The sequence below is a fragment of the Anopheles nili genome, chromosome 3, assembly GCF_943737925.1.
Source record: "Anopheles nili chromosome 3, idAnoNiliSN_F5_01, whole genome shotgun sequence".
In the NCBI taxonomy this organism is placed as follows: Eukaryota; Metazoa; Arthropoda; class Insecta; order Diptera; family Culicidae; genus Anopheles; species Anopheles nili.
This window is the reverse complement of record NC_071292.1, coordinates 45,129,948-45,145,949: the sequence shown is the minus strand read 5'-3', so window position 1 is coordinate 45,145,949 and position 16,002 is coordinate 45,129,948. Positions and strand designations below refer to the sequence as shown.

At 42.4% G+C, this 16,002-nt stretch overlaps 1 protein-coding gene across 1 annotated transcript; it reads left to right on the top strand.

Annotated features, from left to right (window-relative positions):
• The first annotated feature begins 5,098 nt into the window (after nucleotides 1-5,098).
• On the top strand, nucleotides 5,099-15,109 carry LOC128725926 (ras guanine nucleotide exchange factor P-like). The gene is made up of 3 exons (XM_053819700.1): nucleotides 5,099-5,165; nucleotides 8,210-8,373; nucleotides 13,497-15,109. The coding sequence occupies exons 1-3, from the start codon at nucleotides 5,099-5,101 to the stop codon at nucleotides 14,700-14,702; spliced, it is 1,437 nt and encodes a 478-aa protein (XP_053675675.1). The 3' UTR covers nucleotides 14,703-15,109.
• The last annotated feature ends 893 nt before the right edge of the window (nucleotides 15,110-16,002 follow it).

The window sequence follows — 16,002 nt, the reverse complement described above, 5'->3', positions numbered from 1 at the left end:
GATTCATTTGATGTACAGGTGAATTCTGCCGCCAAATGTCGTTAAAAACGGTTCCGAAGAACTTGAAGCAGAAACTCAATATTATTCGTATCGGTACTTGTACTTAGAGTGACTTTTATCAATTAATGATATACCTCTGTTTACAGAAACTCTCGACCTATTTCGTACACATGCTTGCCGAACAGAAGATTCGTTGAAAGCAAACATTATCGTTTGTGCAGAAGAGTTGATTATATTTTGCTGTGAACTACTAATAAATCAATTTTTGTATTCAGTGCACTCGCTCCATTCTATTCAAGTGTTATTTGAGACCAAATTTAGGCTTGAAAGTTTAGCTTGAAAATATAAGTGGTATTTTTGAAAGATTGATTTTAAATAATTCAAATGTGGTTTTACAATCACTAATTAATATATTCGGTAATTTGTCTTTCAATAAGCTAAGGCTGATGGGAATGTTTTCAATTGGTAGATGAAGAAAAAAGCTAACATTAATAGAGTTATCAATAATATCACTAAATAATCAAAATTTTAGAAAAAAGATAACCCTCAACAATCTGACACCCTTAACAACCTGTACTTAAGGAAATCTATATTACTGATTACTATTGTTATAGACATGTTCAATAGAGTTATAGAATCGTTTCCAGATTGATGGGTTGTGTAAGTGATTGTGCTTTTTTTATATTTCAAAAAAGCATTAAGTAGTAGCCCTGGTAGTACATTGCATCTCAGCTGAATGAGCAGCTATAGCTGAAAAGTTTTAAGAGAAGGGTAAACGATTCTGTTATTTCGTTATTTTTTTTGCATTCAGTACGCCTATTTGCGTTGTAATCGATGTTGCAAAGCAACAAAACTGCACTGCAAAAAATGCTGATGAGTTTGCGTTTTGAAATTGTTCGTTCGTCGTGTGCCTGTATGCGAGGAGAGACTGTCTGCAAAAATGTGCCCTCCGACGATTGCAGCCCTTTTGCAGTCTTCTATGCAATTACAATGAATATTTGCTAGCGTGTGGAAAATTTTCCTTTTCGTATTTAATTTTGCTTCTCGCCGTTTTCGCGAGTTGCCTATGGTGTGAAAGTGGGGGAAGAAACAAACAGTCAATTGTTTTGCAACGTTATTACTAGGCAAGCCGTGCGCGATGTTTGTTTATGGTGCAGTCACGGCGAGCTGTATGAAAAATATCTAAACACCACCATACGGGAAATAAAAAATGTGTCAATTGATTCATGTCGTAAGCGGGAAAAGCAGGCAGCAAAACAACTGAACAGCAGGCACACAAATGCCTCCAGCAGTAGATCTTCTGCAACGGGTTCCATCGTGCTGTTTTGAATGTGCACATGCAAAGCTTTGGACGAGCTTTTGCCTCTAACAACTCAGTGCAAGCTGAGGGGATAATAAGAAACACTATAATACTTACCGAAACGTTCGTCCTTCAGCCGAGTTCGGTCCGAACGTTGGGCGGAAACGAATATTAGTTGGAAAGGGGGTGGTGGGCAATTTTTGTACCATGCAAAGCACTATTTACCACCAGTTTGCTAATCATGCTCATTCGTAAGAAACTCAACTGCTCGCTAGTTAGTGTGTGATTATGTGGCGCAATGCATATTTCGCTGTAATTTTATGTAACCACGCAAACCCAGGCATACCCAGGACAGAATGGCTGAGTGAGGGCTAGATGTAAAACAAAGCGAAGGCAAACACACGGAGCGCAGTTTGAGCCTTGGTCCATGAAAGTTTGCTGCGTCTGCTGCGTTGCATTTAACTGCATCGGTGCATCCGCGCTTCAGACTTCCTTTGGCAGAGGATGACACTCTCGCGCGCGCGCTTGTGTGAGGGCGCCATGTTTGCATAAACCAACCCTCCCAAAGCAAACAAGGCAAGGAAGCTAAACATCGATTCGACGAACCGTCATTATTTGGTTCGGATATGCGCCCTTAAATGTGGCTCATTTAAGTAAGCAAGCGGTATTGAATAGAAAAAGAAGAAATGAATGTAACACGAATGATGGCATTACCGGTCGTGAATTGTGCACGTCAGGTGAAAACAAATGCTCCAGTTTTAATAGTTGACGTCGCTGGTTTCTTCGGCTGTGAGTCATAAGCAGTTCACTTGCTCGTTTCCGCCGCGTATGAGGTAGAATGGATTCGTTTGAAATACACTTGAAATGTGATGACGAACCACGAAATATCGAGCGTTGAGACTCTTCGCGGCTGTCCTATTTGAGGCAATGAAGCTCAACGCCCGTGGGTTAAAGCGTGTCGATGGCTTCCCTGCTAGGGAGGCCGCAAAACGAAATAGGCTCAACTGTTCTGCCTAAACAAAGCGAATTACTTTTTGCGCACTCAAGTTTGAATTTCGCTGCCGACTGTTTGGTGCACATTACGGGAGTTGAAGGACTTTGCCACGAGTAAAGGGGGTTTTAGTTGGTACATACGGGTATGTGGCGTTGGGAAATGAATGCAAAACGAGCTGACGCTGCTGGTAGCAACTGGGCTCTCAACATACTAAACGGAAAGTCGCACAATATGGTTCGTGGTAGTTTGTTTTTTGCCCCCTAGATTCACGTTAGAAATCCCTTCAACAAACTCCTTGGAAATAATATCATTTTGTTGTGAAACGAAATACGGCATTGAAGAAAGAATTTTAAAAGAAAAATATTCCATAAATAGATGCAATTATATTGCTCATACAATTAAGCTGAATGTGGCCGGAAGTGTCTCGAATTCCGGTATCTAGCGTAATTCAGTAGCAGCGTTCCCTACGCCTTTGAATCTTTGCTTGTCAAAAGAAGAGTATTAATATTAGAGAAGAGTAAAAAAATAATAGGTTGTATATTTATTACTAGAATAGCTTCCTTTGTGCAGACTCAGTGTACGTAACTGGACACGGTCATATAACTCTCGTCGTGTTGGCAACATTTTCCAACATCGCGCGTCTTGTACGAAAACGGCTTGTGCGCGATTTGTGGCACTCGTTGGTAGGCCTTAATTGTGGTCGATAAATGCTATGTCACGGTTGCAGGGCCAAAAGGGAGGAAGGACGTGCCTGTTGGTAGGTCTAAAGGTACAAGATTACGCGTTGTATCGTGCACTTATTCAAGCACGGCATTTCCAAGCGCTGCAGTGTGCACTTATTCTCGGCATCTTGTACAAATTTGGAAAGTATGCCGAAGGTTGGCTCATTGTAGCTCACATGAGCACATGCACTATGAGCGAGAACCTACCGGTTAAGTATGCCACAAGCAATGCGATATATGTACTCCGAATAGGGACTCGATGTTTTTACGATGAAGTTTTGTTAGACAAGCCGACCTAGAACTAAGTGTTACCTACTACGCTGTAAATGTATAACCTTCTTTCAATTTTGTTCGTATTTAAATGCCACAACATGGGTTGGATAAGATGCACGGAAGAAACATCTTTCGATCAAACCATTGGAATAAAAGGTGACTAATTTGTTCATAAACATGTGTATTACTTCGTGAGTTGGATATTTTCAAATTGTTCTGCAGTTCAAACATCTGTTGCGAACGGTTTTACTTACGAGACATAGTAAGCATGTGTCGCAAGTATTGTCCTAATAATCAACTTTACGATTTCAAAAAACTATTCAGTATACACCAAAAATGGAGGTTTTTTACATATGTTTGTCACACGTGCTCGAGGTCAACCGATTCATGGCCTAAATTTGGAAAGCTAATGGCTTTGGGGGGGTCATAACGCGAAGAAATATGAAATCGATAATAATTCTGCTGCAGGCGTTGCCCTAGCATATGATATTTGTGTTGAGTCACGGCGTGGCAGCGTAAAATGCGTTGTGTAGTAGTTTTGTGGCTTAGTAGACCTTATGGTGAAGCAATTCATTCGAAACATGTTTTAATATTCATACACACATTGCATGCATGCAGTGTTGTAAAATGTGCAGCATAAATCGACATCCAATCGGTGGATTTAGAATAAGTGTAAACCAGCTGTTTGCCACAGTCGCATGTTGAGAACGGTGCAGTTGAGAAACGAAAAGTAAATTGAGAGAATAATATGTCTTAGCAACGCGGCACAGGTGGTTGTTAGCATGAAGGAAAATGCGCTCGAGCGAGACAGAGCGTTCTTTCTCTCTCTCGCTCGCACTCGTTTTCCCTCTATTTCACGCTTGTTTTCTCTCTCGTTTCAGTTCGTTGAGCGGCGAGTGAGACTAACCAAAGAGAGCGGTTGTTTACATCTTACCGGTTTGCGTAGAGTAGAAGTGATCGCAGCACGTGTTGGCACAAGCCGACATCTGTGTGGGTGTGACTTTTCCGCTCTCCACACGGCAGGTTTTCTCTGTTGTCCACCCAACATGGGCAGTAGGCAAGTTCAGCATAGAAGTGCGTAGACATGCTAGACGATCAATCTTGAGTGTATAGGAAAAGACGTTTTGCAAACGCACGCAGGAGCAGCACACAATCAGTCTCTCTCTCTCTCTCTCTCTCGTGGCCCGTTTGACAACGCTGTTTTGCTCAATCTCTCTCTCTCTCTCTCCATGAGAGCGGCTCGAGCAACGCAACAAGCGCCGACTTGGATGAAGTTGAGAAAAAATAGTTAATTCAAACCGAGAAAGCATTGTGCACTGAGCGGCAGCATTGTTGTGAGGTGTGTCCGTCGCGCCGTCATCGCGTGCTGCTGGGAATACACAGTTGTTTAGAGGCATTCCGTTAAATCATAGGTTCCGGTGTGGCGCTTGTGTCTCTTTCCGTCCGATGGTTGGTGTTTCCGCTTTCGGTGATGCGTTTATTGCTAATCTTGACCTGTTCCGTGCTCGAACCGTGCGTGCGGAAAAGCTTTTGCGCGCAAAGTGCATCGAATCAGGTTAATTGAATCGGTAGCCTAACGAAGGGCGATTGGCATTCGTTACGAATGTGAAATGTGAAAAGTGAATGTGCTCTGTTTAGTGTAGCACCACGTCTAGTGTGCGGCCAAGTGTAACTAAAATAAGTGACGAAAAAAAATATAATAACCAACCGCCTAAGAAGAAGAGCGTGTCTACGCTTGGTTTTGTTCCAGTTCTTCCATCATTCCGCCTCATTTTTAAATCGTGCAATCAGCACGGCCTGTGGATAATAATGGATACGTATGTGAAAAATCTGCTGAACGGTTGGAATATGCCCGAGCTGATAAAAGTGTTTCAAGGTAAAGACGAGTAGCATGGCACATTTTTCTGCGGCTTCCGGTTGTACATGCTTTTACGGAAAAGAGCAAACGGGCGAAAGAGCGATTGTGAGAGAAAGAGATACGAGAGATAAAATGTGAACGAGAGGGAGAATAAGGAAAAACTGAGAAACGAAAAGAGATAGTAGGTTGATACCATCGGAGTGAAACAACATGGAAAAATTTGGCACAGCATGAGTGTTTCCACGTATACTAACCTTTTTCCCATCGATGAGGCACGTATGGTTGTTTATTTGAAAAAAATGCTTTGTTATTGAATGTGTTTGTCTTAAGCTATTTTTTTTTGGTTTTTGACGTCTTCTCCTCATATGGGACTTGTTTCGAAGGTCCTTGGCGATAGCTAATAGCTATAGCTAATGTTGGAAAGTTAAAAAAGTTGTGTATAATTATTCTGTTTCATAATTATGACACTTAAACATGTTGTATTACATGTGATGTTTTCTTCAAATATTACATGAAGAAAATATAAGGCATATATTTTGAGTGTTGAAATGTTTCAGTACGCAAAAAAAATACTTGAATATTTTCTTACTTCGATAATAGTTCCAGCAGCATAAATTACAGACAGTTTTATTTGCTGCTTTAATGGCAATGGGGAGTGCTGTGTTCCCCGTTTTCTTCAAGGGAGCTTTACTTCGGTGGAGAGAGTTTGGTTCAAAGTTTAATTACGTGGAAACTTTTGAAAATGTGCTACAATATCTTTTCTCATTTATCCTCCACGCTGTTCGCGTGCTCTCCTTCGACGTCTCTTTCCCACCAAAAAAACTAAAATTCCTCCGAACTGGTAAATAACGCAATTGTTCGCCATTCGTGCGGGCTCACCAGTTTTCTGTTCTGCAATTCCCTTTGCACCGGCGCCACCGAAACGTTACGACAGTTAGGACGGTTGTGTTTCGCTGGAGGAGTGAAATTTAATTTGAATTGCAATGAGACTTTTTTTTATTCAACCCGCTACTTTCCGCGCCATCCGTGGCCTCTCCTGGCCTTGTGTTTAGCTGGGGTCGTTTAATCGAAAGTTCTTGAATAGGGTACTTCATTTAGGCCTCGTCTTCGGGATTACATGTTTGAGAATCGATGCGGGGTATTTTAGTTATGGATTCGCCAAACCAGCATGAAATTCTGCTGGATGGGAATGGGTCGAAAAACCCACCGGTGTGGAAAATTTACGTTGAATAATTAAAGAAAATGAAATACAACTCCGATGCGTTGAATCGAACAAGTCTGCGATATAAACCATAATTTATACACGGTAGTATGCGATCTACCAAATACATTACTTGGATGGTGTAGTTACTGTAAAACCAGGTAACGATCATATGATAGTCGGCATTATTACGGCTATGTTTGCTAATAATTTGCATCAGCTTACTGAAGTTGATTTACTTTGGAGCAGACAGTCATTTAAAGAGATGTTTTGTTTGTCTTGACTGTTTTGTTCTTGATCTTTTGATTTTTTTTTAAATCTTGTTGATATGAATTCTTGTATGTGATTGGAATGACGGTTTAACTGGCCATAAGTTGTGAAGTAATTCTCAAAGAATTTCTTCTCGAAGTAGTTTGTGATGTCGAAACTGCATCGTTGCATCTTGTTCGTTACCTTGACGCCTAAATAAGAGCTTCATATTTACCACCTTACATTTGCTTACGGAGATGGTTTTTCATTTTATGAAAGCTTCCACTACTTTAACTTTGGAAATTATAGTAACCACCAGTTATGCTGAAATATTGCCGGATATTTGATCCTAGAGTGGTCTCTACTTCAATTCAATGTACAATCGTTTTTAGATGAGATTTTATGCTGGTAGTGGCTACTTTTGCATACTTTCCACCAGGATGGAACTAGAGATTAACGTTGCGAGCCAATCATTTTAGGTCCTTTCAACGATAAAGGGCGCATTCTGACAAACTTCAATCACAATGTGCCTGTTTTTGTCTCTCTCTCTCTCTCTCTCTATCCTACCGTTGCATAACGATCTACGCGTAATAATGGCTCCCGACTGAGTTAGGAAAGGGCCGCAAGGGCTTCGATCACGAAACTGCACACAGAACATGAAACTGCAAAACGTATGGCGGGCAGTTTTTTTTCTCTCTCTTTATGCATGCGATATGCTACGACTCGGTTTGTATTACGCTGTTGCGTAAGGGCCAGCCAGCACTTCCTGGGGCCTGTGTCGCAATTGGTGTAATTTTCCGTATGTGCGATCGCGCACGATCGAGCGTCTCGAGCACAGACCACCGATGCAAAGTCAACTTGGTGAAGGCTAGCTTTGACAACTGGCGGTACATAATCGTATCACCATCACGGAGCGATAGATACCGTCACACTACCGCTCGAAACAGGAGGTTTGCCATCGTGGCTGTGGTCTCGGTACGGAAAATACCAGCGCACAATCTGCTCCAGCCATTATTACTTTGCCTTCTTTCCAAGCGTCTCCGCGCAGTACTACGGTTCATATTCGAAGTTTTTATACCGACTACCCCACACCGAGTTTCTCCTCTTTTCCACTGCAGATAATGCCCACTTAAGCTGGGGCAACCGTCAGCACAACTCCGTCATCATTGCGCCTCCTTCCCAAGGGCTGCCCTAAGCCCTAAGAGTACTAAAAGAAACTATGCTGCTTCCGTGCTCTTTCTCTCGTTCGTGTCCGTTCGTCCATCTGTTGGGCATATTTTTCACGCTGCATTTGAGGAGCTGTTTGTTGATGTCTTGTCTCGGCTCTACAAGGCATTTCTCCGGTTTATGAGCTGCTGCCCTGCTTTTGGAGTCTCGTGCAGCCGCTAGGAGTGTTTTTGCTAGCCTAGCTATTCACTTAACGATCTCGATTATGCTCTCTGTCTCTGTCTTTCCCACTTTATGGTTGCCTTCCGTGCCCGTTTTGGCTGGATGAATCGGGTTGGTTGCGCTCGCTTGCCGTATTCACGCCACGTTCCGTAATTTATTCCGATAATGCGGGAATATCTGCCGCCGGATGACTCACTCGTCGCTGCTGCCGTTGCGATCTCAGAGGAGGAAGTCGATGAAGCTGCCTTCAAGTGCCTCAAGTACGATATGATCAAGGAGATAATACCACGCATCGGCAAGCGCGCCAAGTTCTTGCAGCGGTACGAGGAGTACAAGGAAAACCTAACGGAACGACCAGCTTTTGCCGAACTGCAGCTAGATGAGAAGGTAAGACAAACATCAGGCTGCGAATCACGCCCATTTTCGTGCTTCCATTGGCTTCTATGGGCGGTTTGTTGATGAGTAGACCTTGCGACATATCGGGGTAGCTAATAAATTCTTGCTTCTCTTAACTATGCGTTTATTGCACTCCAGTGGCAGATGATTTTGGAGCTAGCGATCCATATTTGTCTAGACTCAGTTGAAAAAGCGAACGAGTGCAGCACGTTTGTTTTTTATTTGCTCAATACTCTAAAGAGCTAAATTAATGGAATGGTTGCATAAAAGACCGTATTGCGGCATATCAGAAACGATGATTCATTGTGACTATTTTGCTGTCCTACCAAAGCCTGTGGTAATTATCTACTGGTTAAGATTATGAACAACATTCAAATACTTGCCGTAAATGTTCTTATTGTGTTCACTCACAACTTTTGACATAACTTGATTGCCCATCATCGGCATGAGTTTGATTGCATAATTTTTGAAGTATATTAACTCTTCCTATCTCTCCGGCTGTTTGATTTTTCATTCCGCTTGTATGGATTCATGTTCCATAGTATTTTAAGAAAGATAATTGGCTCCACGAAAGTAAGGCTGCGTATGCGTTCGCCCAGCACTGTTCACACGAAGAAGACGTAGACATGGTTGCTTACACATGCCAGCGAAAACGTCCGATAAGTGAAGTATTGGTAGTCCCAAAGCGATTCATCGGAGTGCGGTGCGGTCTAAGATAAGAACTACACGGAAAACCACGCGCGCAACGTTTTCGAATATTGAAATGGCATTCCAGCGGGTATCATCGGCGAGACGGGAAGTAAGTACTTGACGAATGATAAAAAAAATGTTACCAAAGGAAGTCACGATATTCGTCACGCACATTGCGTGCTTGTGCTCTTATCGCGAACGTGTGTGCGTGTACCGGAGAATACTAGTCTTCACGTTGGAGCGGATGTTCTACCGATAAGCAGGAAATGACGATCCGAGCTGACCTGGTGGGTTGCCCAGTATGTTCAACATTACCATCCCGGTGGTGTCTCTGTTCCCAGACACGCAACGCTCCACCAGTCAAAGGGCGCAGAAAGTTAAGCATATTCGGAATACATTTTGGAACGAATACTCGGTCTCGACGGGAGCTATATAGCCGAGGTTGCGGGTTTGATCGCAAAAGGAAAATGAACTGATCATCGAATGACGGTCTAGTCGCGAGCGAGTTTTGAACGGACAGTCAGTAAAGTCATTACAAGCGCCTGATTTTCCTTCGCACGCTTATGCTTCACCGATGGAGTCTGAGTCGTTGTTTTTCAAATGATTTCTTCACCCAAGGGTACATTGTGCCTGGTCAGCAGTTCTCATTTATCATTTCGGATCATAGAAGTGGTCGTTCGCTACGAAGTGGCCTGATTTTGACGCGCAGACAAGTGAGCGGTGAGGTTCCGCATTTTTATTATGATTGTGCTTCCTCGAACTGTCTCCTGAGCAGTAGTTTTCTGCGGACAGTCGCCGCGTGTCTAGGCACGAGTTCGTTTTTGCTCTATTGGCCCCATTTGGTGGGTATTTTTTATTGCTGTAATGCTATGTCGAGACCAAGAGCCCCTACTGAGAGTTATGCTGCTCCAGCGATCATTCTTTCCCATTGCTTGTACTACTGCTGTTACTAATGTGACTACTACTACCGATGTTGCTGGGATTGAAAGCTACTACCACAGTTGGAAGGGTCTTTGGCAATATCGCCGTCACGTCGGGGAGGTATTTTTCGTTCCAAGTGTCGAGCAGGTTTCGAAATTGGTTCGCACATATTCATACCACAACTCAAGCGCACGTCAGGTCGATGGAGTTTGCTGAGTTTCTCGGTTCGTTCGCAAGTACGCCCGTGACATGTTGATGATGTGTTTTCCTCGCGGTTTCTGGGGAAGTTTCAACTTTTCATAGACGTTCTTCGACGGTGAGACGGTGAACTTCGCTTTACTCTCCGGGACGAACGCAGAACATACTTTTCGCAGCTCGAGGAAGGCATGCACCGAAGCGTATTTTGAGCGATCGCGCTGAATGGCCACTTTTGTGTAGAAAATCCTGCACAGACCGTGCCGTGTCGCGCAAGCAATTTGCATTTCGTTCGGGGGAAATATAAAGCAATATATTCATAGCAACTTTCGCACCCCAAGTGTCACCTCAAGCCACCAGAAGTACCTGAAGCAAGGTTTCGAAGCCGTTTCGAAGAATTAACGTGTCGATGGTACGTGTTGTTAGAGAAACTAATTTCATGTAAGCGTTGAAGGGTGTCAGGTTAAAAGGTTGTTGGAGCTCTTTATTCGGATTACTGTGGCGTTGAGATATATTATTTTTGTTACTAAAGTTATTTTTTTTTTACTTGAAACACGTTATTCAAAGTATTTAATTCAAATAAGTTGTCGATTAAATTCATAAAATATCGATTAAGGAGCCATTTTTGAATTCGTCTAGTCAGCAAACGGGTGTACGTTCGATATTGTTTGGCTGGAGAGTTATCGAGAAATCCATGTGAAGTAAAGGTGCAGTAGTTGCAAAAATAAAAAAAAAACAAAATAAACCTAATTTTCGATTTTCGTTGAAGCTTTTTATTTTGAAACAAAAATTTCATCGACCGTATTATGTTGGTTGCGTTTCTCCCGTCGACCTGGAAATCGTTTTCCACTAGAGCCGAGCTGGCCACTAATGTAACGTTACAAAAGAAAAGCGCCAAAAAGGAATTGGTAAAAGATAAGAATTTTAACGCGATTATGAACGCGAACATAAATCATGCTGCTTGCAACGCGCGTACACCACATCGGCATTTAAATTGGTTCATAAGTTTGGCGTGGCAATGGCTAGAGCCTACGTTGAACGGGATATTTTAAGCACTTTGCTCAAAATTAATGTTCGAACCGCAAGAGCTAAAGCGCAGCTCCGGTGCTTTTATTGCGCTGATTGACAGGCTCGCAGAAACACCAGGCGCACCAAAGCCCCACAGAGTGTGTACCATATTCGAGAGCTTCGCAACAGAACGACAATGCCTGCCAGGGTGGGGACTAGCGCCGGAACCATATGGTAAGGCCGGTGTTCAATAAAACATTATGCCAATGGAACTCATGTCTAGGCCCCGTGAGGCTTGGTCGCACCGCAAATGCAGATGTATTTATTCCACCTCCAGGGGGGTTTGTCGTGGTCGGTTCATGCCTATGTCTTGACATAGTTTTTTTTTCTCTAGCAGCTCCGGGTGTGTGCTATTTCGTTCGTGGTGCTTTTGAAAAGAGTGCTTCGGTGGATCGCGGTACTTCAGCGCCATTCTCTCACCATTTCAACCCCCAATGGTTTCCTGCTTTGGCGCCTCGCCTTTCAGACGGCTGATGAGCGTGCCGTTTTCCCTCCGCTTGGGGAGAATTTGTAATGAGCAAAGCTCCAGAGGCCCGAATAATGAAATGCATTGTTGTAATAATATCACCTTCCGCCGCCCCACCGGCCGGGAGGGAATCTTTCCGCCCGTTTTCCCATGACTGAGACGTCGCCAAAGACACTAAGGCATTGCGTGAGAACGCGCCCAACGAGAATATATGGTGTATTCGTGGGGTTTGGGATTACGGTGCAAGAGTTTACCGTATGCAACCATCGGACTCAATGATGAACGGCATATATTATCCTTGCCTAACGCCTTTATCTCGCTTCTTCCCGTCCCGGGGGTAATATTCATTTCGAAGTCAAAGGAAGTGGAACCCGTATACCCGTCAACGTATGCGCACGAGTTTTTTTTATGCTCCGCTTTCGTGGCTTTTCGTGTTTTCGAATTGAAAATTATGAATATTGATGGATGCGCTGAATACATCGCGCGCATGTCGAGAAATGAGAAAATTTCTTATCAACGCGTAGCGATCGCCCACAGAGATTGGGCACTCGGCGTATATCGTAGAAGCAATAGCGGCGTGTTTGCGTGTATTCTGGTACTCTGGAAGCTAGCCGAGAATGGATCGTTGCCTATCGAAGCTCGATCTCGAATCTTTGGCTGGGAATGATGACCAGCGTTTTTAAATACATTCTTCATTTATAGTAGCTAAATGGGATTCTTATATTTGGTTTCGTGAGCTGAGCATAATGATCGAAAAATCTTCATTGGAGAACTTTACAGAAGAAACACGGGTCCTAAAAACTTTTGAACGAAGTATTTCACAAAGTAACGTAAGTGATACAGCAAATCTTTAGCAGTATTTTTTCAGATTATCATATTTTAATACCATTACTATTCTTCTGTGGCCTGTACTTTGTTGAAATTTATTTCGTTTCATGCTTTTAACATGATTAATGGAAAGAAAACAAAGAGCTACAAGTTATGTCGAGCGATGGACCTCGAAATGAAATTGTTTTTATAATGAGCAGTTACATGCATCGGTATGAGTGGGAACATTCGTTATTGTATTATTTTTCCTTGAAATGTTATTGCAATGAGAGAAAATTTACTTTAAACGAACAGTACTGTGAATAAAAGAAATATTTTAGAATTTGCAAAACGTTCAATAAGTTTGAGGAAATTATCCTACATTTTATTCAAATTTGATTTCCCGGTTACAAAATTAGGTAAATATATTGGTACTTGGCAACCTATTTATCCATATCTTTGTTGTGCAAATATTCACCTAAAAATGCAATTTTTCATTTTTGACGTTTTTTGTTCAACATAAAAAGTTTTTCAACTATGATGCGTGGCAATGAACCTGTACAACAATCCTTCCAATCACTGAAATTGCCTGAAATTTCATATATAATATTTTTTTTATTTTTAACAATAGTTGGTTGAGTTTGTAGGGATAAGTGTGAGAAATAAGTAAGATGTTTGATCATATGCAGAATTTTCGAAAGTTATGATCGACAGATACGGTTTTAACGAACTTTTTTTTAATCAATTAGTATAAGAAACAATGTTGGATAATTTTTTTGAGATTTTGTTTTACTTCTGTTCTTAGTTTGTGATAAGTTTTCATTTCCTACTTGAACGTCCTGTGCCTGTGTGTAAATTGAATGAAATGTGATTCCATCTATCAATCTTTACAGTAGCGTATTTAGAGTTTACCCGTACTTTGCCAGAAAACCTTTAGTAAATTGTTTTTTTATTCTCCCTGTTTTAGGAACGTTTCTCTCCAACCTCACCACAAAAACCATCCCGCATAGACTGGAGCCGGATAGAAAAAGTATGCGGCCCGGTGCCGATCTATCTCAAGAATTTGCTCAAGATGAGCGGCTATGAAGCAGAAAGCAGTCTGCGTAACCTGAATGACGACGATTTCATCGATATGGAGCGGTTCGCCCGGGAAGAACTGATTCACTTGGTGCCGGCGACACAGTTTTATTTTCACATATTTTGCAGTGACCCTGCACGCGAGTTTCGGCTTGTACCAGGCCACCGTAAGCTTCTCCTGCAGATCAGCGCGTACTTAAACTACACGAAGGTAGCTAGTGAAATTCAGCGACCAGAACCTGCCCTACGCCTACCGGCAGAATTGACGATCCAGCGGGAGCGTGAACGAGAGCATCGACTTATGCTGCAGCAGCAACAGCAGCAGCAACAACAGCAACAGCAGCATCAACAAAAAGAGCAGCAGCAGCAACAGCAGAAGGAGCACCTGCTTCAAAAAGAGCAACAACAGCAGCAGCAACTATTACAGCAACAGCAACAGCTGTTGCAGGAGGTAGTCCGGATGCACCAGCAACCATTGTCGGAGATGCAAGAGCACATGCTAACGGAGCTGAAAATTTCGCACAAAAACTCTCCGTTGGCGTTCGAACAGGCGACCGTGTTTCCACCGCTGAGTGACGAAGAGCGCATCAAGAAGATTCAAGGCTGCATCGTGAAGCTGATCGACATGTGGAGCGAAAAGCAACCGATCAAGCTGCAGATTTCGGAAGAGATGATCAACGTGACGTACGAAACCAACGGTTACAACGCCTTCATCAAGTGCCCTATGTGCGCGGTGCAAATAAAGGTGTCGAAGTTGCCGACGAAGAAGGGCGATCGGTTTGTGATCTCCAACTTCTCGAAGCACATCATTAAGATGCATTTTTCGCAGCTGAGTGAAAACGGCAGTGTGGGAGGTGGCGTCGGAGGTGGTGGTTTGTCGGGATCCGTCGGCTCGGAGCGGCACCTGAGCATGGATAATGTGTCCGCTTATTATGGAGGGGAAAATTCGGACAGCAACACGTACCCTTACGATGATTTTGGCTCTGGAAAGCGCCAGAAGCTGGATGATGACGAGGATGAGATGGATCCGATGCCACCGCATTTGCTGCATCCGTACGTTAGCATAAAGGATGAAATTATCGACTTAGATGCGTAGCGGATGGGATTTATGTGGCGCAGCATAGATTATGTGCTAGGACACGAATAGATCTTTGGTAGGGCGAGAGTGGGAGCACAAGCAATTCGAATAGCTAGATGAAGACAATGAGCCAATTTTTCCATTCCTCAAACAAACCAAAAAGCCTCTCTTAGCTTGTTATTTCCCATAAGTAGGCCTAAATTGTTTGTTACATTAGGGTAAGCAGACGTATTTTAAACGTACTTGGACACAAATGTACTGTCTCAAAGTCCACGAAGAAAGATCAGTTTTTATGTACTAACATGTTTACTAGAATTTTTTCTAAAAAAGTCGTGATACGCACGCGTAAAAACGTAATTTTGAAAATATATCGGCTGAACTTTAAATTGAGCTGTTTTAAGGGACCGCGACGTAGGTAGGATTAACGTATGCATTGTGTAAATAACAACGTAGCTAAATTATACTAGGAAATGCAAAATATATGCTGACTCGTGTTCTGTTGGGACACTGTTTCATGGGGTAACTTTTAGCCGTAATTATTACAATCGATGACAATGATTTATGGTTCATGACCCCAATGTGTATATGATGAAGGTTTCCAGCTTATTGCCACTTTTCAAAACGATTTTTTTACAACAAGATCAATGTTGACTATAACTTGAAAAATATGAAAAAGTGCCGCATTCCGAGTGTGATATGAGAGGCCCATGGTGCATTTTTTCATTTACTTGCACGCTACGTTCACGAGCGCTGATGTTGTACGCGATGATAGTACGCAAGTAGCTTGTGCGCAAGCTGTATTCGGTTGCTCAAAATTTTGAGCTATCAGAAAGACGTAATGCTTGTTGCATAAAAGCTCGGAAAATGATTTTTCTTCCACAATACCCACGTGTTGAATCTGGGTAGGAAAAATGAGCACAACTTAATACTTTTAATAAAAGAGATATTCCCTAATAGTAATTAAACTAAAGCAGTAGCAGTTGGTGGGTTACAAATATATAATTGATTTTTGAAAACAGAAATTCAGATACATAATAAAAAAATCGTTAAATTAAATTTCGTTCGTTCGTTTGTGAAAAAAAGGTTGTCTCAATTGCGGCCACTGGTGATGGAAATGAAAAATCTCACTCTCATACAAGTGATCAAGAATACGAATGGAGGACATTGTAGACAGGAATGAAAATTCTATAAGCTCCTTGCGTACGGAAAGCTTTGTCTCATTTTTATATAGAAGTACATTGATTGTTTTTTCCATTACTTCGCCCCATCGTACATGTATAGAGTGCTTCACAGAAGAACGAATGGTGAATGGTAGAAT